The following is a 21,577-nucleotide window of genomic DNA, read 5'->3' as shown; positions in this document are numbered from 1 at the left end:
CTGTTGATGGTTATTAGGCAGAGGAAGTGCCAGAAGGGATTTTGACCTCGAGTTTAAACCTATTCCAATTAGAGCCACTGAGCCTTTAATTACCGCGCTCCGACCACTTCAGTTAAAGCAACAACAAAAACAAACACAAAATCTGGTCAAAGATGGGTTTTTCTTCCCATTGTTCTCCAATCTGCCACCTACTTTGTCCATGTGCTGTGTGACTGTGGTATGGGGCATTTTGGTCCACTAAGCCCCTAGTGCTGCCTCCAGACCCAGCGGTGACAGTGCTCCAGGACGATGCCCACAGGCAGGAGTCACACTGCCCTCACCCACCACCTCACACACCACCCACCAGTGCCCAAAGGATGCTCCAAGGACCATCTCCAAGGACCATCCGGTGCCCAGATGGCTCCAGTGAAAAACACCTGAGGTTACAGTTCAGTGGCCCATTAGAGCTCACTGAGGGGTGATGGATATTTTGGAAACACCGATTTCCTACTTGGCATAGCTTCTATTAAGTCAATTTTTTTAAAAGCAAGTCCACAGCACTGTTGTACTTCGCTGCACTTGGCCCTGGGACATGGACTGTGTTTCACTCCCTGGGACACGGTGCACTTTGACTCCTGGCACAGACCCTTCCTTACACTCCAAAGCCTGGGCAGAGATCCCTGCCTTTTGCTTTATTGTTATATCCATTGCTATGACGTTTTATTAACATATTTTAAGTTCAGCAAAATGGGACTTGTGTCCATGTAAGTCCTATGACTCGAAATCAGTTTCTAGGATACATTCTGTGATTGATTTATTACGTATGGTGACTAAGCCCTTGTGTTATGGTAATTCCCTTCCCTGACGGGCTTTTGTTTATTCCACAGAAATTTCAGAAAAAAAAAGGTAGAATGGAAATCCTCATCCTGATCAGCACAGCATCTCCATCCTGAGCTGAAATGGGATGGGGTGACAGACCAGCTGAGCAATGGATTCGGGCATTCAGAGGACCCCCATTCAGGGGGGAGCACAACAACCCTGCCAGTACCTACTGTGTTGTGTTTTATTTGATTAATAACAGGTATCACCACTAAAACAGCCCTTGTAAATGTTCCATGTTCAAGGAGTTTTTAAATAGGTTCCTTAATCCAACTGCTACTGGTTTTGGAATATTGTATGTATTTTCAAACACATTTGTTTCTCTTTCCTTCCCATGAAAGCAATGCCATCTTTTAAACACGAGGCAATGAAAACAACAGTAGGTACTATGAAAACTTAACTCTGTAACATGAAAAGACAGCACCAGTTCCCACAACCCCCCTGGGCATAGGCTGAGCTTCTGACCGAGTTATGTTTTCTGGCCCTCTCAGGTGTTTCCCACCAGCCCCTGCTCCAGGATCTCCGGCTGTCCCCTTGGCCATCACATAGATGTGAGAGGAGCAGAGTGCACCAACCCCAAGGAGAGGTCACAGCAATCCAGCCCGTGAATCACTTCCACTAATGAAGCCACTGAACATGAGTCAGTCCTTGGCTTTGTGTGGCCAAAGTGTTTAATTCATTGGAGCGTTTCTCTTGTGAGAAACGACTTCTGCAGTAAAGCCTAACGGTTTAGAAAAATCATTCCTAAATCTAGCAATATTTATCAACTTCTTGGAAATATAACTGTATTAGCTAGAGCAAGAGGAGAGGGGGAAACATCTGTTTTAAGTAACTGGGAAGTCTCCCATGGACTGGTTTTATTTCTCAGCATAATCCTCTCTTTCACATGGATGACCTGGACAATTATCACCAATCTTTCCTCTGGAGCTCCCACTGGAACAGGCAGAAGAGCACCAACAATGGGCAGATCCCACTCCTTTCCTCTGTGGTGCTCCTACCTTCTCCTTAGGCACATTTGATTTCCTCCAGAACATGCTGTTCTCCCTTTAGCTGAGCCTTCTCCCCTTGGGTTCCGTTTTTTCTTTCATGGGAACTGGAAATAAGATCTCAAGATGTGCTTCCTACTGATTTGGCTTGGAAATGACCTTAAAGCTCATCCAGTTTCAAACCCCTGCAGGGACACCTTCCACTATCCCAAGTTGCTCCAAGTCCCATCCAAGTGGCCTTGAACACTTCCAGAGATGTGGCAGCCACAGCTTCTCTGGGCAATCTGTGCCAGTGCCTCACCACTCTGTGCAATCTGTGCCAGTGCCTCACCACTCTCACAGGGAAGAATTTCTACCCAGTATCCCATCTGCCCTCTGTCAGTTTAAAGCAATTCCCCCTTTTCCTGTCACTCCAGGGCTTTGTCAATAGCCTCGTGGCTGTCTGAGCTCTCTTCCCACCATGGCACAGACACTCCACAGGTGTGTCTGCCCTCAAAGCTTCCATCCCCCCACCTGGCTGACAAGGTGCCAGCAAGAAGGCCAAAGGCATGGTCACTGCAGGTGACCACAGACCTGCCACGTAGGTCATGTAAAGTGGCTGAGCTGTCACAGACCCAAAATAACTACTTGAGTTTGGAGTTGGTGTTAACACATACCAAACCAAACGTGGCTTCTCCAGACCCCGCCACCCACCCATCCCTCCAGGTGCATCCAGAACCGCTGTCTGCGGAGGAACATGGAGCTGTAGGTGTCTGCAGCTTCAGGCCACTGAAGGAGGAGAAATAGGAATGCCAAATATTCCAGTTCTCTGAATATACAAGCCCAAATAAGGCCCAGATGCCAGGAGAGCAAACACAAGGCTGATCGACCAAGTTTGGGCAAATGTGATTCAGAGCTCCCCAATGCTGCAGATTTTGCCTTGCAGGATAAAATTCCTAATTCTGTATTCACTTACTCCTGTTTGAAGAGAAATCTGTGGAACCTCCATCTGTCTCTGTCAGCCCCAGCTGCTTGTTTGTGGGGACTGTGCATTTGAGATGTTCAGCCATGAACCAAAACCAAAGTTTCACAAGGCAGATAAGTCATGAAACTACCAAAAAATCCAAGAAACCCCCCAAAATTGAGTCACCATTTCCTGAGAGGCTGGCATTGCTTGGTTACAAAAAAGAAAATGGACACATTGAAGTGGAAGTCTGTATTACACCTCCTGTGGAAAAGTGATGGAATTCCCCAGACAATCCGCACTTGTCATTGATAACCAGGTAAAATAACGAATCAAAAGTCAATTAAACACTGTCCTACGGCAAAAATTGCTACAGAAGTGACATTTATTAACGTTCTGCTGTATTTACAGGTTGAACATAGTAAAATTCCAAAGTGAATTACCACTTGGCAGAAAGCACAGGAGTGCACATTAAATCTACATTTCGGACGCATCAGTCTCTGCTAACACAAATTATAAAAGCAGGAATTACAGGTATGTTAGGAATTGTCTCAAAAGTCCCAAGCCAAAGGAAAAAAAAAAGGCCTTTGCAAGATAATTTTTTATACAAAGTTGCAACGTGATCTTTCAGTTTTACACTACCAAAGTGTTCCATGAAAACCCCCGGATAGCCCAAAAAAGTAGGTAGTGCGAAAGGAAAGTTTAGGACAACACCGAGAATATACACAGTTAAAAATTAATACTTGTGCCACCTCTAAGTAATCCTCCCTCCTCTGACACCTTGGAACCCGGACCACAGCGATGCCTTTTCCTCCAAAGGCAGCACAGGTGCTGCTGGATGGCAGGTGTGCAGCCACCGCGGTGCTGTCGCTTCAGCTTTTGAGATCATCCCTTCGCCGCCGGCGCGCGCGGCTGGACAGGACAGGACAGGACAGGACAGGACAGGACACAGTGGATGTGGGCTGGACAGGACCTGGTGTGTGGGGGCTGTACAGACATGGTGTACAGGGGCTGGACAGGACAGGGTGTAGGCAGGGTACACGGACTGTACAGGACAGGACACTGCACACACAGGCTGTACAGGGTGTGGTGTTACATGGGCTGTACAGCACATGGTGTTATCTGGGCTGTACAGGACACTGCATACAGGGGATGTACAGGACACAGTGTACATGGGCTGTACAGCACATGGCCTTGTGTGGGTTGTACAGGACATGGCACACACGGCCTGTGCAGGCTGTGACATAACGGGACTGTACAGGACATGGTGTTACGTCGGCTGTACAGGACACAGAGCACACGGGCTGTACAGGACATGGTGTACACGGGCTGTACAGGACATGGTGTACACGGGCTGTACAGGATACACTGCACACAGGCTGTACAGGACATGTGGGCTGTGCAGGACACAGAGCACACGGGCTGTACAGGACATGGTGTACACGGGCTGTAGAGAATACACTGCACACAGGCTGTACAGGACATGTGGGCTGTACAGGACACAGAGCACACAGGCTGTACAGGACATGGTATACACGGGCTGTACAGGCTGAGGCATAACTGGATTGTACAGGACACAGTGTTACACAGGACACTGTACATGGGCTGTAAAGGACACGGTGTGACACAGCCTGTACAGGACACGGTGTACATGGGCTGTACAGGACGTGATGTTACACAGCCTGTGGTGTTACACAGGCTGTACAGGACACGGTGTTACACAGGCTGCACAGGACATAGTGTTACACAGGCTGCACAGGATGTGGCACACGGCACACATGGGCTGTACAGCACACACAGAGCCCAAGCAGCTCCCAGGCTGGAGGAGGAAATAAAGCAAGCCTGGCCCCTGCTGGCTCCGGGGACGGCTCATGCTACCAAATCACAACAAACTATCGCTGTAAGGCTTTATTAGCACGTCACAGACTCGACTGCAATAGCTGTTTCAAACATTAGCCACTAATGATTCAACAATTACAGAATTCTGCGTTAATTATTAAAATTGTACACCTAAAAACAAATAGAAAGAAATGCTTCTCCTTTTTTCTTTTTCCAACAGTACTTTTATTTATTTATTTTAAAGCAGGTGATTATTTTTTCTTCTGCTCCAGAGCCTTGATTCACTTCCTGCAGGTGTCCTGCTGCTTCTTGGGGGGGGAATTCACTAATGCAGGAAGACATTTGCCAGAAAACATCTGTCGGAGAAGGATATTGAACACCGAAACTATAGTCAGAGTGTTATTTTGGAAAACAGAAGGATGTCGTTCACACAGAGCACAGGATGTCTAAAGACTTATGAAGTATCTCAGCACACAATGGCATGACTCCAGCAAAGTGCTCAGGAGTCTGTGCATATTTTATGGGATAATGCCAGGATCATGTCCATTATTGCACACACAGGTGGAACAGTGAACACCAGCTTCCCATTGGATTCATTTCACCAGGCTGTATTTTATGGTTTGCACTAATTACTCCCCTCCTAATTTTCTAAAAATGATTCCTGCTCTAACATTAAAATGCTCATTCACCGTCCCCTTCTCATCGTGCCCCGCAGAAGAAATCTCATCTTCAGAACAAGAATACACTAAAAATCCAAGTCTTTTGCGGTTTCCTCACTCAGAATTTAGGATTAAAGATTTATTTTCAGGGGAATTGCTAAAGTTGTAATATTTATTAATTATTCTGGACATTTATCTCAGTATATCAAAAAGAGAAAGTGCTTTTTGAAAGCTCTAAAATGACACATAAATAAGAATTTAAACACTTTACACCTCCATCCTCAGTAGCAAGGAGTGAAGCAAGGTCTCTAAAATTGTAATTTCAAATTCCAAACACAGGAAAAGTCCGTGCAACAAGAAATCATACAGTTCCCTCAATAAATGGAAAATAAAGTTTTGGTAAAGAAGCAAAACTTAAAAAAAATGTTCAGTGAGGCAAACTACAGATGATAAAGCTGATTTTAAACGCTCACACTACGTGACCATACAACTGGGGCAAATAAACCCTCTGGTGACTCAGCAGGAATCAGAGAGGATATTACAAATCCTGGAGGAGGTCATAAACCAGAACTTTGTTAAACAGAACTCAAACCCGTAAATAAATTGACTGAACTATTTTTACACACTATCACCAGTGGAAAACACTGCACAAAGGCTGTTCTGTGCTGCAGGTTCTCCTTACAGACTAGAAATGAAGCAGAATCTTAGGCAATTTGCAGTTCCTAATAAAAGGAAAGCACATTTGGAAAATCAAGGCTCAGTTTTAAAATCTGAACAATTTAATGACCCCCAATTTGAAGCGGGGGTTGGTTTGGTTTCTTTATACCACTGGCCCAGCTGCAATTTCTTCTGTCTTGGGGAAATGGGAGTGTTATTACCATATTTCTAAAGGAAGCATCGTGTTGCATTCCCCAGCTGGGAAGCAACTTATTCCAGGATTTCCTTCCCCTCAGGGAGGGACAGTTAATGCCAGGCCATTATCTGCTGTGAGCAGGAAATTATGCTACAAGGGTTCAGCTACTTAAGCCTCCTCCTTTAAAGCCCCATTAAGGCAGCAAGGCTGAAGTTCAGCATTAAAGCAAAAGACTTGCAGGCACTCAGGTTTCTGAAAGATGCTCAGGCAGGACAGTGTGTTCAGGTGGGAGGGGTTTTTGGAGAGCAAAGATGTGCAAGAGTGTAATTTCTTCAGGAACTTGGCAGCAATTTCAAACAGCAGGCAGAATTCAGACAAATTGCTCTTTCTGTGCCAAAAGCCAAAGGCACTGGCACCTCCCTCTAACAACATTTTGTGACCTTTCCTCATGTTTAGGACACATCACATGTTTCAAGCATGTGATTAATTCTGAAAGACACATTTGCCAAACACAGTGTAATACCAAGGGGAAAGACTGCTCTTGCAATATCTAGTCATGGAATTAAATGAATATACAATTCCTCACAGTAAAAACTCAGGGAGAAATGTCAAGTATTCCTCTGCTCCCCATCAAGTCACAGACACAAGAGCTGGGTATGGGATACCAGGAAACAATTATTCCCTGCTGCCTTGTGTTCTAAAAATATTAAAGCAAAGAAAAGTCTAGCCTAAAAATGTTTCTACATAGAGTTAAAAACAAAGCAGAACAAATTCAGGAAAGTAGAAAGTTTACCTTTAGTAAATAAAGAGAACTCTGGTTCTGGGGAGAGTGGAAAAAGTGTCTGGCATCTTCCTAACCTTTGCATAATTAATAAATCCTCTGAGAAACAGCAGAAAACCTGGAGGGAAAAGACATTTGTCCAGTTAACATAGTGTTGCTTCTTCAGTGAGAGAGGGAACAGTTGAACTCCCCATTACTAGTATAGAGGGACCTCATCCCTGGGATGCACAAGAGCTGATTACATACAATAATTATTGTTGGTAGCAATGGCATCTAATCTTTCCATTTCAGGCAATTTCAAAACCAAACTTCCCTTGGGCAATCACAAAATTTTTGACTACAAATGAGATCCAGTCACTCCCAAAGCAGGATAAAGAAATTAAAACCAGGAAAACAACAACCTACACTTCCATTTAAGATATAAAACAGATACAGCATCAGTTACAAGCACTGTTCTTTTCTTTACCTCTTCTGGATGGTAATCAGGATGCTGCCACCAAGAAATGGCAGCAGAAGGACAGTGCTTACTTGCCTTTAAAACCTGAAGGCATTTAGTAAGATGAGGGTGACAATTCAGCTGTACATCTACACACACACATATTTAACAGCCAGGAAAGCTGTGCTCACAAAATCCTAACTGCACTTACAGAGTTTTTAAGCATCTTCCCCTGCAAACACTCACCTAGTACAAGGAAGACCCACCAAAGCCAATACTGACCATCAAAGTAACCGGGAAAATAGGTGGAGAACTGAAAACCAACCAAACAAAAAAGATAAAGGTTAGAGTACATGGAAATTTCTGAATCCAAATCTATTCCCACTTATTTCAGCAATAACCAGACCAACACTGCACACAGGAGACCACATGGAATGCTGCATTTCACCAGCTGCACAGACTGCAGGGAACGAGTTACCTCCACAAACTGTTATTTATTGGTTTTCTATACACATCACACCAACTCTAACAAGGGGAACGGGACAGATTCAATACTCAGCCATAAACTCTGGCAATCAGTGGAGCTCAAGGGCACTACTGGGCAAATATTCCTAATTTAACTTGTGTCCTTGATGCTCATAAACCACAGCTGCAATTTCTGACAGGGAAGACCAAGCTTGCAGCAGTGCACCATGTTCATTACACTGTAAGGCTGGATGGTATAGCCATTGAAGTGAAATCCCAGATCTGTGGAACCCTCTGACATGATTTTCTATTGGGAAAATTACTGCCAACACTATTAGAGCACTGAAGTTCACTGTGCCAGTGGAAAATACAGTATAATTTCTTTATTATTATTCTATTCAAGTCTAAGAACCTAACAAAATGTAAACTTGTTATCAAAGTTTAAATCAAATCCGCAGTTAATGTTCCTCTTTCTGTCACATCTCTTAATCCAGCAAACAATTCTTAACACCACTGTTAAAAGATGGCCCCGAAAAGCTTCACTGTCTACAGAAAAAGTTAACAGATACTGTATTTACAAATTAGAATTCCCAGCCCCAAAACATTAGGTATGAAGTGACAGCCTAACACTAATGCTCTCTACTTCTACTTATGCACAGCTAACAACGTTCTTTGCCTGAAATTCAGCCTTTCAGCCTGGGATGCCTGTGTGCCATCATTTCACGGACTCCAAGTAACTTCCCGATGGAAATATTTTCTCACAATCCCTCCAAAAATACACAGTTGAACAGAACAGCAGCTCCGTCCTGGTTCCCTCCTCTTGTGCCGCAGGGACTCCGCACCAGAGGGCACCAGAGGGCTTCTCCCACTGCGACTCTCCTCATCAGCTATCCCACATTTTACAGAATTCATTTATTTCCACAGGAAAGCCTAAGGAAATGAGACTGGAGAGGCACATCCCTGTGCTGATGGCAGGGCTGGCTTTACCTGGGTAAAGGTCTTACACAGATCAGATCATTGCTGCTGCTCAACACACAACCACATCCAACACAGCAGCTCTGTCAGAGAAAGCCACATTTAGAACGAACCTCAGAATGGTTTGGGTTGGAAGGGACCTTAAAGCTCATCTCTTCCCACCTCCCTGCCACGGGCAGGGACACATTCCATTAGATCAGGTCACTCCAAGCCCTCTTCAGCCTGACCTTAAACACTTCCAGGGATGGAACATCCACAACACATACCTGAGCGTGCAATCTGTATTTTCTTTTACTATAATAATACTTTCAGCACAGAAACAGGAAAGAATTATGAAAAAGCTCTGTTCTTAGAGAATAAGTGGTTCAAAAATTATTTCATTTTTAAAAACTAAATTTATCACTAACTTCAACATAAAGGAGATAAAAACAAGCTGGCTGAAAAGAGTATCGGTGTCTGTGCACCTTGTTTTGCACCACACAACTTACCCTGACAATAAGGATCCACTTAATAAGAGACAGACCAAACCCAGAAATGGCCCCATATCGTCCTGCAGCTGAAGTAGTCAGACAGAAAGACAAGAAAAATCCAATCCAGTTGAAGAGGAATGCCACTGAAAAAGCAGGAGAAAAGCAGCAGGTCAAGCCACCTTTATATTCCAAGAGAAAAAAAATCATAAACACCTTGCACACAGTTTTTTCCTGGTGCTATATAAACATAAGTGTGAACCAAACTATTTTGTGTCACTGCTTCAAAAGAAATTCATTCCATAATGTACTTACTGAAGAAGGTGAGCATGAAAATGCCATCATTTCCTATCCTCAGCTGGTCAGTGTCATCAAAGTCATCCCGTGTCACAAAGTCATCATCCTGCAAATCAGAGGGAAACACCACATGGGGAGATTTAAGTCAGTCCAGTCCATACAGCAATCCCAGTTCTGCATGTGGCTCTTCAAGAAAGGGCTGGAATTCTAAATCTAAAAGGCTACAAATGCAAGCAGGAAAAAATTCCTGCTTCTCATCCTCAGATGATGCAGGGGATGAAATCTTATCTACATAATATGAAATTTATTTTTAACATAGTCAAGATCCAGCATGTCCTTCTCACTGTAAAGAATTCCTCTACTCATCAAAAAATTATCATCTCAGCAAGGAATTTGGCTTCTGTGAAGAAGTACAATGAGCAGTGGACACCTAATGCTAGCAGGGATGGACAAAAGGGCTGAACAAGAGATAATGTTGAAAAAGCAAAAAGAAATAATTCTGACAGAATGGTTTTATCATCCTTGTATCAGCTACACTGACCTCCAGAAAAGTCAACTAAGTAAACAGCAGGAGTATCAAGGGTAGACATGCCAGACAGCTGAAGAATTAATCCTAAATCTTTTTAAAAACAGAAAACCAAAACCCAAAAACCAGTGACAGAGCATAGGACTACAGCACAGTCCCTCTGTCAGCTTGCCAAGCTAATCTGGATAGCACATGCTGGTATTACTGAGATGTTTGACATCATCACAGTGCTCAGAGGAAAATTAAAAAGAAAAAAAAATAGCCACAGAGCTCTCAGGAGTGTGTAATATCACTGCCCCAGAAAGTTTAAAAAACACACAAAAAAAACCCCAACACAAAAGAAAAAAAGTCATGGCATGGGATGGGCAGGAGTTAAACAAGAAATTCTACCCTAGAAAAGCTGGGACAGCCAGGCAGGCAGGTGCACTCACCCTCCCAGGAACCAAGGGAATGGTGGCCTCAGCCTTGGTTCTCTCTGCCTCGTCGTAAGTGGGCAGTGTGGTGGCCACGTTGTACGACGGCGGCTTCGGGAATCCTGACTCATCCTTGTAGTCAAAATAAGCTGCACAAAAAAACAGTTACAGAGAAGGCAACTTGTCAGTTCCTTAAAAACACCGTGTTGTGAACGAGAAGTGTTCCAGGTGACTTCAAACAACTCAATGCCTCTCCTGTCCCCTCCCCACCCTTCCAGCCTCTTGCCATCCTAAAACATTAAGTGAAAAGGACGGGAGCACCTTATCTGATGTCAAGCAATCCACAGAACACTACCTGAACATGCCTGGCTGTACTTATGTTTAAAACAACACCACTTGCTGTGTCTCTCCTGATTTGGATACTCAGAAATAGTTGTATTTCCAGATCCAAGTAGTTATAAAGTGGTTATTAAAGTTATTAGTGACACGACAGGAGGATGAATCAGAAGTACAGTTCTTATGACCAAGTCCTTAGTTAGTGGAAAGTGCAGGAAGAGTGAATTCTTTAAATGCTTTTAAGTAACAAGTCCTTTTGGGAAGGGACACAGCATCATCCAAACACCAAATAATGAGAGGAGAACCACAAATCCTCATAGCACTTTGATTTTTAACTGTCTTCAATTTACTGAGAACACTGTGAACTGTAACTTGAACACCACTTGATGGGATGACATCAGACAAACACAGCCAAAATGCATCTCCTAAACCACAAGTACCAACAAGGCTCTCTGGATCAATTCTGATTCCTGCAGCTTGGGAAGTGCCAGCCATCGACGAGGAGAGCAATGAACAACAGCAGAGCAAGCCCAGCCCTTTCCTGGCAGGTAAATTACCTGTGTTCTCCGCAGAAATGCTGCTGTAGGGCGGAGGGGCATCGCTCACCACCGGCGCAGTCTCACCTGGCTCCTCTTCATTCTGCAGCTGAACAGACCCACACACAGGAGGTTAAGGGGGGTTCTTGAGTGCTGTCACGTCACCCCTGCAGCTTTAATTGCACACAACAGACTCTTCTGGAAGGAGACTAGTTCTGCAGCACCACGGGACACTGAGCAGCTGCTCGGCCTCCCTCCGAAGCACTCCCACTTGGAATGATCAATATGCCATCTAGGTTTTAATGTGTTTTTAAATCCTCTCATCACACACCTGGACTCCAATAAAGCACAGCACACAGCTTTCCAGTACCTTTCCATTTCCCTGGCACTTCCTAAGCTCCCACTGCTTAGGAGCTGCAGTTGCATGTGTTTTAGTCAAAGAAATACTGTGAGATACCCAACAAAAGACTCCATTGCTGCCTGTGGCTTTGCTAAGGAAGTGTTTTTCCATGGATACATTACATAATGATGCACGTAAGTATGAATCTTGCCATTTCCCTTCAACCTTTCACACTGCATGACTGAAAAGAAGATGGTTTATTTTGTGCACTGTGCTTCCCACAGGCTCTGTATAAATAACCACGGAGCTATCACGGGTACAGTGTCACTTGCACGAGGCAGGTGTGCCAGGCTGGCTTTGATCAGGGAAGCAGCAGTACCAGGCCAACAATTCAAAGCAGAACACACCAGAAATGAGGCTACAGCTGCCATCTCGTTTTTAACTTCTCTCCATTTTCCATCATCTCAGCAGCAAAGTTGCTGAGGTTGTCTGCAGAACAACAACTCACCTCAAAAAAGCATCCTAGGACTGAACCACTGCCCTGAGCAGGAGGTACTGCCCTTGTTTGCAATCACCACTGAACAACATCTTCTTGAGCTTTCCCTCCTGCACATCCAGCCAATGCTCCTGAAGCCATCCATGACATTTTGCCTTCTTTCCTTTGGAAAGACATGTTGCCATTCAAGTCCTTCCAGACCTAACTCAGGGGTTGAGGGAGTGGAGCTATGTTCTTATTTCACTTGTACATCTTATCAGGGGAAAACACCCCAAGCAGCTCACACTTCTAAAGGCAGACTTTGGATATACAACTGTGTTTTGGGTTTCCATTCCTTTTGCTGCCTAAGATCAAAGGTTACAGAATCCCAGGATTGTTAGGGTTGGAAGGGACATTAAAGCTCATCTCATTTCAACCCCCTGCCATGGGCAGGGACACCTTCCACTTGACCAGGATGTTCCAAGCCCTGTCCGGCCTGGCCTTGAACACCTCCAGGGATAGGGCAGGCACACTTCTCTGGGCAACCTCTGCCAGTGAAAGTCTATAATCTATAGCCTGTTCCAGATCAGACCATATCCACATCCTCTGTGAAAGTCTTGACTGGGCTTAGCAGGTGACAATACGAGTGATTCTCCTGGCAGGTCCAAGAGGTTGCCTGAGAGGAGAAAAGGGGAGGAAACAACACTGGGAAGTGCTGGAAAAAAATCAGGAGCGTTGTCCAGCTGTATCAAATCAACAGAGCATCACAGCCCTGCACTCTGATTCACCATCAGCTGGAGCTCACCCTGCTCGTGTCACAACAAGCCGCCAGCCTCTCCCCATTCACGTTTTCCAAACAGAAGAGGTAAGAAAAAATAAGGGTACTGATCAGCCCCAAGCTTTCTGGATAAGAGCTCCTCACATGACACAAAGCTGAGCCACTTCCTTGAAGAAGGAGAAATTCAGTGATCCAGATGAAAATTTAATCCGTGTTACGCCAGGAGCAGCTGTGGCTGCCAGTGGGAGACATCCGAAACACTGGTCCCTGGCCAGATGTGAACCACAGCAAATAATCCCTCCCTGTGCCCTGGCAATGAGGACATGGGTGTGGAGGTGGCAGGACCTGCCTCACCTGCAGCTTTAATGAGCCTCAGGGCACGAAGCAATGACAGGAGTAGCTGCAGCAACTCCCACCACAGCAACGCATCCTTGTCTTCTCAAACCAGCTCACTCAGCATGAGCCCTTTCCAGGAAACAAAAATGCCGTATTTTATAAACCCATGGCACTCAGCCATTAGAAGAAAATGCAAACTAACTTGTGAAGTAATTGTCTATTAAAATATGCTTTAAAAATTAAAAAAAGAGACAGCACTACTGCAGCCTGCACAGAGCACGAGGGGCAACCAAAGGGACAGAGAAACACACAGTCAAACTACTTGGTTCAGTCTCTCCCCAGAGAAGCTGTGAGTGCCCCATCCCTGGAAGTGTTCAAGGCCAGGCTGGATGGGGCTTAGAGCAACCTGGGATAGTGGAAGGTGTCCTTGCCCACGGCACAGGGTGGAACAAGATGAGCTTTAAGGTCCCTTCCTACTCCAACCATTCTGTGACTCTTCCAGCTTTGCAGTCTATGAATTTACAGAAAACGTTCCGCTATGCTTATTGTCAGTCTATCCATGAAAATCCCACACTTCTCGCCTTTTTTCCTTCTGCCTATGCAAGACCCAGTCTGTTAACAGAGGAGGAAAGGCTCTGGCACACCTGGGACACTCTGGATACCACATGCCCTGTGTTACCTGCTCTGCAGGCGAGGGGGTGGCAGAAATTAAACCCCTCATGTCTGTAAGAAAGAAGACATGTACAAGCTGAGAGCACAGTCACCAAGGAGGGGGAAGGAAAGCACTACATGTGACAACACTGAGATGAAACAAAAGAGGACACAGATAACTGAGTGGAATATTAACTCCTACCACTGGTTCTTCTTTCAATAGTAAAAATACATGTTCTTCCACCAATGTCATGTGGGAGAAAGCAGCTGAATTCACTGCTGGCTTCAAACATCACTATTCAGGTAATGACACAAAAAATGTAGCTACTTTCTAAAGTTGAGCTCGAGGCTGTAGGAGGTTACAGTTATAAAAAACAGATTTTTCTTCTAATGGACAAGGTACACAAATGCCTTCCAGCCATTTTAATGATTCCAGGCATCTAAAATTCAACTAAGTGCCTCTTAGCAGAGCAGGGAGGGTTCATGTGACAGGAAGAATGACTCATGAGGCCTTGCAGGGCCAGCAGTGCTGTGCTGCCCTGGCCTCCTGTGTCCCACCTGCCCTGTGCAGCTCCAGGTCCAGTCTCGGCTCCCAGGAATTCCCCTTTGGGCCACTCCTGAGGCTTCAGAATCTGGAAAACCTGGTTAAAGCAGTGTTTGATTTCAGTCTGTTCAGCTGAGGCTGTGGGGTCATTCTTTCCTTGATTCACTGATGGAATCTTTTTAGCTTTTAAAGCAAGATTCTGATATTTGTGGCAATACAATAGTCTTTACAGCCATGCATACAGTTATTAAAAACAATTTGGCTGTGACTGCTAAAACAACAGAAAGCTGCCTGACAGAACATCCAGAGATATTTATTTTCCAAAAACCAGCATCAGAAGCCTGGCACTAAGCAGGACATCACCTCTGGCTGCCACTTCCCCTTGAGTGAGACATATCCTATGTAAATACACATAGCACAGCAGCATGAAAGTTCAAACTGTTTGGAAATATTTCCATGTAAACTTTGAAGAAAGCATTTCCAATAAATACACTGGTTAATTCTTCCAAATTTCCTAAAGTCAGCATATGGGCTGCTGACACAGTTTTGGATCTTTAAATTCCCCTTCCCCAAGTCCTTAGTCTGCATGTAAATATTTTTACTTTAAATCAGCATTTCTACAAGCTTGGCCTTAGCAATATATCACAGTAATGTGTTAAGTTAGCCATTTATCATCAATGTTTACTGTGTTCCAGTTCTTACTTTACGTTCTGGCACACTGGACAGAACTGCACAAAAATCCCACAGAGGATTTCTAGAGTGAAGACAACCCTCACCAGATCTCAGTTCTGTTGTTACTATGGTTTCTCCAAGATTATTAAAAAGGTAGATATTTAGGCTAATGACAGAAAGAAAATCAATATTTTTTTTTACAAGGTGACAGGACTGATTTTTTCCAGAACTATGAAATCATAACCTTTGCAAGCCAAATGTTAAAATAAATAAATATATAGAAATGTGTATTGCTACTAAACTTGACAGTATTCCAGCAAGGCACCAGCCTGCCCACAAAAAGGGTTACACTCATTCCCATCACAACACTCCTGACTCTTCTCCTTCCATATCCCTGGCCTTTTGGAAGCAAATTAAAGTTGCTGTCAACTCTGAAGAGAACTACTTTTATTGACTTATGCTTCACTTTAAATGCACCCCACTTCGAAATCCTGACTTTTGCCCAATGCTGTTGCAGATTCCTATAACGTAGTATCAGCTTATTAATCAGCAGGAATAATGATAAGCTACTAGACAAGCCAACCCACACCCATCAGCCCTCTCCTTGATGAGCAAATAACTGTTTTCTCCCATAGGCACTTCCAGCTGATCTCCTGGAGCAGTGCCAGCCCTGAGGAGCGTGTCTGCCCCAGCTCCCTGCACCCAGCACGAGGTGTGCTGAGCACTTCTTAGGTGACACATTTGGCAGCTGTGCCTAGCCAACCCTCCCCAGGCTTCTCCCTGCCCCGGGGAGATGCCAATGCTCCTGTCTGAGCCGTGCTGGGAAACCGCTTCTCCCCATGGCCCTGAGCAGAGCCTGGCTCTGGCAAGTGGCCTCCAAGGCCTGTGCCAACCTGAGATTTTCTTCATGGAAAGTGCTGTCAGGCATTGGAAGGGGCTGCCCAGGGAGGTGGTGGATTCATCATCCCTGGAGGTGTTCAAGGAATGACTGGACGTGGCACTCAGTGCTCTGGTCTGGTTGACAAGGTGGGGATCAGTCACAGGTTGGACTCGATCTTGGAAGAGTTTTCCAACCTCGATGATTCTGTGATTCTGAAATACTCCTCCATTTTAATAAAGGACTGAAAACTGTGCCTTCACTTTTTTCCCCAAAAAACCACCTTTTTTTTCCCCCAGCTGGACCAGCTCCCTGGCGCACAGTGAGAACACATGGAGCAGAAACCAGCAGGAACACCCACCTGAGGGGACGTTTGCAATGACCCTGGGAGCCACCAAGGTAAAAACACAAACCAAAACGTACTTTACATCCGTCAGAATACAACCTGTGCTCACAAGGATGCTGTTCTTCTCTGACTCACTGCAGCCAAGGGCCTGACAACAAAGAAATACTCCTCAGTCCTGGGAAACACGCTAATGTAATTCCCTCCTTTCTGTTCAAACGGGGAATTAGACCGGTCTGGACAGACTGTAAACAAGCACTTGGGCCAGCACAAACCTGCACTCAGACTGGTCTTAGACTTGAGTGTTCAAGGTCTTAATATGGAAGAAGTAACTTTTAATCTTAGATAGCTGTAATTAAATTTCTCACACTTAACAAAGCATAAGGCCTTCTGACAACATTCAGGATCAGATTAATATTTTTCTGGACATTAAGGCATCACAGAAAGAATTCTGGATCTTTTAAACATTTTAAAATATCACATTTTTAAAAACTGTCATATGAAGAAAGTTAAAAAAATCTGATTGTGCCATCATCTACCAAATTTTAATATTTCACAAGAGGAAGGAACAGAATGCTTGGATACATCTTATTACTGAATTTTTCTCAGTAGTCCCAATGACAAAGGATCAGAATTCACACACACAGAACTTTTCATACTTGCTTTCTGTATGGCTGCTTTTAAGACATGATGCCAAGCCCACCTAAAGAGGTACAGCATCCTCTGGGAGCCACTTAACAACCCAAAGCCCTCAGAGATTGCTCCTACAGCCGCTTCCCAATGGGTTTACTGAGTCCCACTGAATTTTAGTGAAGAGTGAAAAGGCACCAAATAAGCCCAACTCAGAGTGCAACACAATCCTGACACCTGAGATAATATTTTATTTAAAAGTGTGCATGCAAAGCTATTTACTCCTCATACACAAGCTGTGAGATGACACTGGACTGCTACTGTTTCCCTGCCTTTCCCACATCCTTTGAGTTTTAGCGATAGAATTTGTTTTAATTCTATAATTACTTCTTCACATAGAATCACTAAAACCTTGTGAACTCACCTGACAGGTACTATTGCCTACAGAGGTGAGTGTTTCAGAAAAAAAACAACCAGACTTTAGTCACCTGAGCACAGCCCAGGCTGGACACAGGACAGCTTCATCACAACCCCAAAGCAGCAGCTCCGCAAGTGATTTTATGCTACAATTTTTTTTTAATCTTTACTGTTTTTTATGTCAATGGACACCTCCTTTTCTATTTAAAATAAATTAATAAATAACAGTGTAAACAACCTACCCTGGAAGTCTTCTTACCATCCTTATCTTTAGCCAGCAGATCTGCACACTAAAAGTACCTCACTGAGGAAACAGTCACTGACACCTCTAATTCTAACCGCTGACATTAAAAGATTTGGTACATTCTTATTTTTTAGCTTTGATTTGTGTGCCCACCTAGTTAAAAACTTAAATACAAGCTTAAGGTAGCCACAAAGCAGCAACTAACACCTGCCTCCCTGTTCCACTCCAGCCTTCCCAGATAGTAAGGAAGCATTATGGTCCTTCATGGATTTAAACTCTATTCCCATTCTATCTTCAGGAATTCTATCTTCTACAGTATTACTGAAAGAAAAACAAACAAATGGAAATATCTTTCTTCCCTATTTTTCCCATAGCCACCTCCCTTTATGGAATGATTCATGATCTATGTAAGCCTTCAACAAGTGGAACAGGAAGAAATGGCACTTAAAAAGGAATGTGTCTTCATTATTTAACACTCCCACCATTTCCTAGGTGGGTTTACATTACTCATACACCTCGCATTTATTTTCGAATGCTTCAAGTGAAAAGCAGGCCTGGCTAACACAGAGTGTAAATAAACCTGTTAAAGCTAGGCTATTTTTTCCAGAATGGAGGGTAATTTCTATTCCGAGGATGAAATACAGTTCTGCCACTGAACTCACAATCCAGGGGCTATGCTCAAAAGGCTTTAAACCCCTAATTCCAACAAAATCCCTGTATAACTTTCCCAAAGGCAGGTCAAAATGACAACAGCCTCCCAGTGTCCCTTTGTGGGACACAGTGTACCTTTTTGGGACACAGCACTGCCTGGGACAACACTTCCAGGGCAGGCTGCAGCCCTCCTTCCTCCCAAACCTCTCTCACTCCCACCTCCACAAGCACAGCCCTGGCATCCAGCCTGCTGTCTGCCCCTGTCACCCTGCCCCAGCCCTGCTCCACATGGAAGGGGTCAGGGAAGCTGAAATCCCTTCTCCCAAGTTTTAGCTTTATTGTACATCAAGCTGCACTTCCTCAGTTCGTGAGCTCAGACTCGCATCGCCCAAAGCCACCATCGCAGGCTATTTTTTATCAGATTATCTAATGCCTGAACAAAGCCCAAGGTTAGAAAGTTGGCTTTGGAAAATAAATCAGTGAGCGGCCCTCGAGCACTGCCCGCGTTGGGGAACGGACACAGGTTGTAAGTTTGTGGGGAAGGGGCTCCTGAGGGGCACAGCCCACACTTCCACCTTCCCAACCCCCATCCACAGGGCAGCACAGGCTGAGGAAGGGGTGGGTGAGGAAACACACAGGTTTCAAACTCGTTTATCTATTTCTGTTGTTCTCAGATCATACTCATTAACTATCGCCTTTTTTCCCTGAAAATACAGGCACTTGAAGAATCTTACATATTTGTACATGTTCAAATAGTGCCCACTTCTCACCAGTGCTGCTCCTACACACACACGGACACACCAGTAACCCTTCCTGGAGCGAGGATACAAGTTCCCAGCATGTTTGGACATTTACCTGTACAGGAACCACCTATGAGTGTAACCAAACCCACTAATCCATTACATCCATCACTCAAAAAAACCCCAACAAACCCAAGTTCTAAAATTCTTCCACTGCCTCATAATCCAATAATTTAAAGGATTTAATGAGTTTGTTCTGAATTTCTCCAGGTTACCCCTACTTACTGGGTCCTGAATTCACCTCTAGCCCTTACAGTTATCACTTCACTATTAGTCTGTCAACATTCATTATCATACATTCACACACACAATAAGTTTCAAACTACGGAAGAAAAACAGATACATTCAATGCTAGAGAGAGACACTCCCACACTCTCATCTCCTCTTCATCTAAACCCCAACTCTGCATTTTTACAGCTTAGAGGGTTTTTCAGAGCAACACAAACATTAGGAGCCAGTTCAGCAATAAGACACCTCACAACACGAATACCTGGGTTCTGGCAGAGGGCAAGGAAAGAAAAGCAATTTCTAAAGAGCTACACAGAAGTGAATACATTTACATGTGAAAATCTGACTCTGTGCTCCAGTTACACCAGTCGCTTCACAGGCCTCCATTATCTGCTTGTCTTTAGCAGTGCAAATCCTCTGGCACAGCCTGGCTCCCTAATCTCCGCAGCACCACGCACGGTTACGCTCCACAGATGAGTCTGCTCTGTGTCTGTGAGGTGTGAGCAGGAGCTGGGCAAACAACAGCTTTACACAGCCCTCTTTAAGGAAACCAGGAGTGTATCAGCCAGGAACAGGGTGACCAAAGACCAAGGCAACAGGGTCCTTCAGCAATTCTATCACCTATCCCCACAAACTCCAGGCGATGGGACACACTGCTAGATCCCTTGGGAAAAGGCTTTTGTGAAGACACTTGTCAGGGTCGACAACAACGGCAGGACTGCACCGAGAAAGGCAATTAGTGCAGAGACCCGGTTATTTGTCCCTACCAGTTCCAAGAACAACACAAAGAGATTTGCCATAGTAAGTGAACACATCTGTTTAGCACAGAACAACCAAAAAAAATAGCCTGAGTTTTACTTAATTTCACATTTCCAGCATGTAAAAACACAGAGACCTCCAGCTGTCAGATGAGACAAGTATTCCATCCCATGGGAGGGTGTATCTCGAACTCTTGACGAGAGTGAGCCTACCCACGCTGGAAATGCTACCGAGGAAAAGTCACAACACAGCGATTTACTGTGAGAGCCTCGGTTCAGCAAGAGCGAGCTGTGTGTGCTGCTTTGAAGGATTTCTCCCTCACTTGAAGTAAGGAATTCTCCATGTCAGAAAGGCGCCGGCCAGAACTGGGTCACACCGGGGGGCCCAGCTGAGCCCCGACCCTTCCCGAGGGGCGGGCACTGCTGACAAACGGGAGGCAGGGAGGGAAGGACTACCCCGAATTCCCGAGGGAGCTCTGCAAGGCCAGCCCCTGGCCGGAGGGGTTTCAGAGGAGCCTACACATCAAAGGTGGAATAAAACTAACGGTGACCTCAGGCCGATACGGAACGAACCCGTTCCCCGCGGGGTTCGCTGACCCGCGGGGGGAAACGACCGGCGGGGACAGCGCCCTGCGCCAAGGTCGGGACCCGCCCGGGACAGGACAAACACCCGGCCCGGCGCACACACCGGCCCTGAGACAGGGACAGCCGGCCCCGGGCACACCCGGCCCCAGCGCGCGGAAGCGGCTTCCCGCCGAGCCCGGCCCGGCCCCCACGGACACCCTCGGCCTGCCGCCCGCCCGGCCCAGCACAGGCCGCCCCAGCCCCGCTCCCGGCCCCCGCCGCCCCGCGGAGCCGCCCGCCCCGGGCCCCGGGCCCCGCCGCCCCTCACCGCTGGGGGTAGCGGCCGACGTGCTGAGGCTCGCGGCCCGGCCGCCATGGCGCTCCGGGCTCGCCGTGCGGGCGCTGCGCAGCGAGAGAGCGCCGCCGCCCAGTGTCGCTGCTCGCTGCGGCTCCGCTCGCTCCCGCCCTTCCCCGTCACGCTCAGCCGCCGCCGCCTCCCGCCGCCCGCGGACCGCCCGGGGCCGCTGGGCAGCGCTCGTGGGGGAACGGAGTTACAGAATCACGGAATCTTTGAGGTTGGAAAAGACCTCTGAGATCACAGAGTCCAACGTGTGACCGACCCCCGCCTTGTCAACCGGACCAGAGCATTGAGTGCCACGTCCAGTCGTTCCTTGGACACCTCCAGGGCTGGTGGCTCCTCCACCTCCCTGGGCAGCCCCTTCCAATGCCTGACAACCCCTTCCAAGACGAAACTCCTCCCGATGTCCAACTTGAACCTTCCCCGGCACAACTTGTGGCCATTTTCTCTTGTCCCTTGTTCCCTGGGAGCAGAGCCCGACTCCCACCTGGCTCCACGCTCCTGTCAGGGATTGGAGAGTGAGAAGGTCCCCCCTGAGCCT

General features: G+C 45.9%; 1 protein-coding gene across 1 annotated transcript; it reads right to left on the bottom strand.

Annotated features, from left to right (window-relative positions):
- Positions 1-4,827: 4,827 nt before the first annotated feature.
- Positions 4,828-20,473, bottom strand: NDFIP1 (Nedd4 family interacting protein 1). Its single transcript, XM_029960268.1, has 8 exons — positions 20,438-20,473; positions 11,392-11,479; positions 10,517-10,647; positions 9,578-9,665; positions 9,284-9,408; positions 7,602-7,668; positions 6,932-7,037; positions 4,828-4,982 (listed from the first exon to the last, which is right to left on the bottom strand). Exons 1-7 carry the CDS (start codon positions 20,456-20,458, stop codon positions 6,934-6,936), a joined length of 624 nt encoding a protein of 207 aa, XP_029816128.1. The 5' UTR covers positions 20,459-20,473; the 3' UTR covers positions 4,828-4,982; positions 6,932-6,933.
- Positions 20,474-21,577: the final 1,104 nt, after the last annotated feature.

This window comes from Manacus vitellinus, unplaced genomic scaffold (assembly GCF_001715985.3).
Source record: "Manacus vitellinus isolate BGI_N305 unplaced genomic scaffold, ASM171598v3 scaffold_25_pilon, whole genome shotgun sequence".
Classification (NCBI taxonomy): domain Eukaryota; kingdom Metazoa; phylum Chordata; class Aves; order Passeriformes; family Pipridae; genus Manacus; species Manacus vitellinus.
This window is presented reverse-complemented; position numbering and strand designations above follow the sequence as displayed.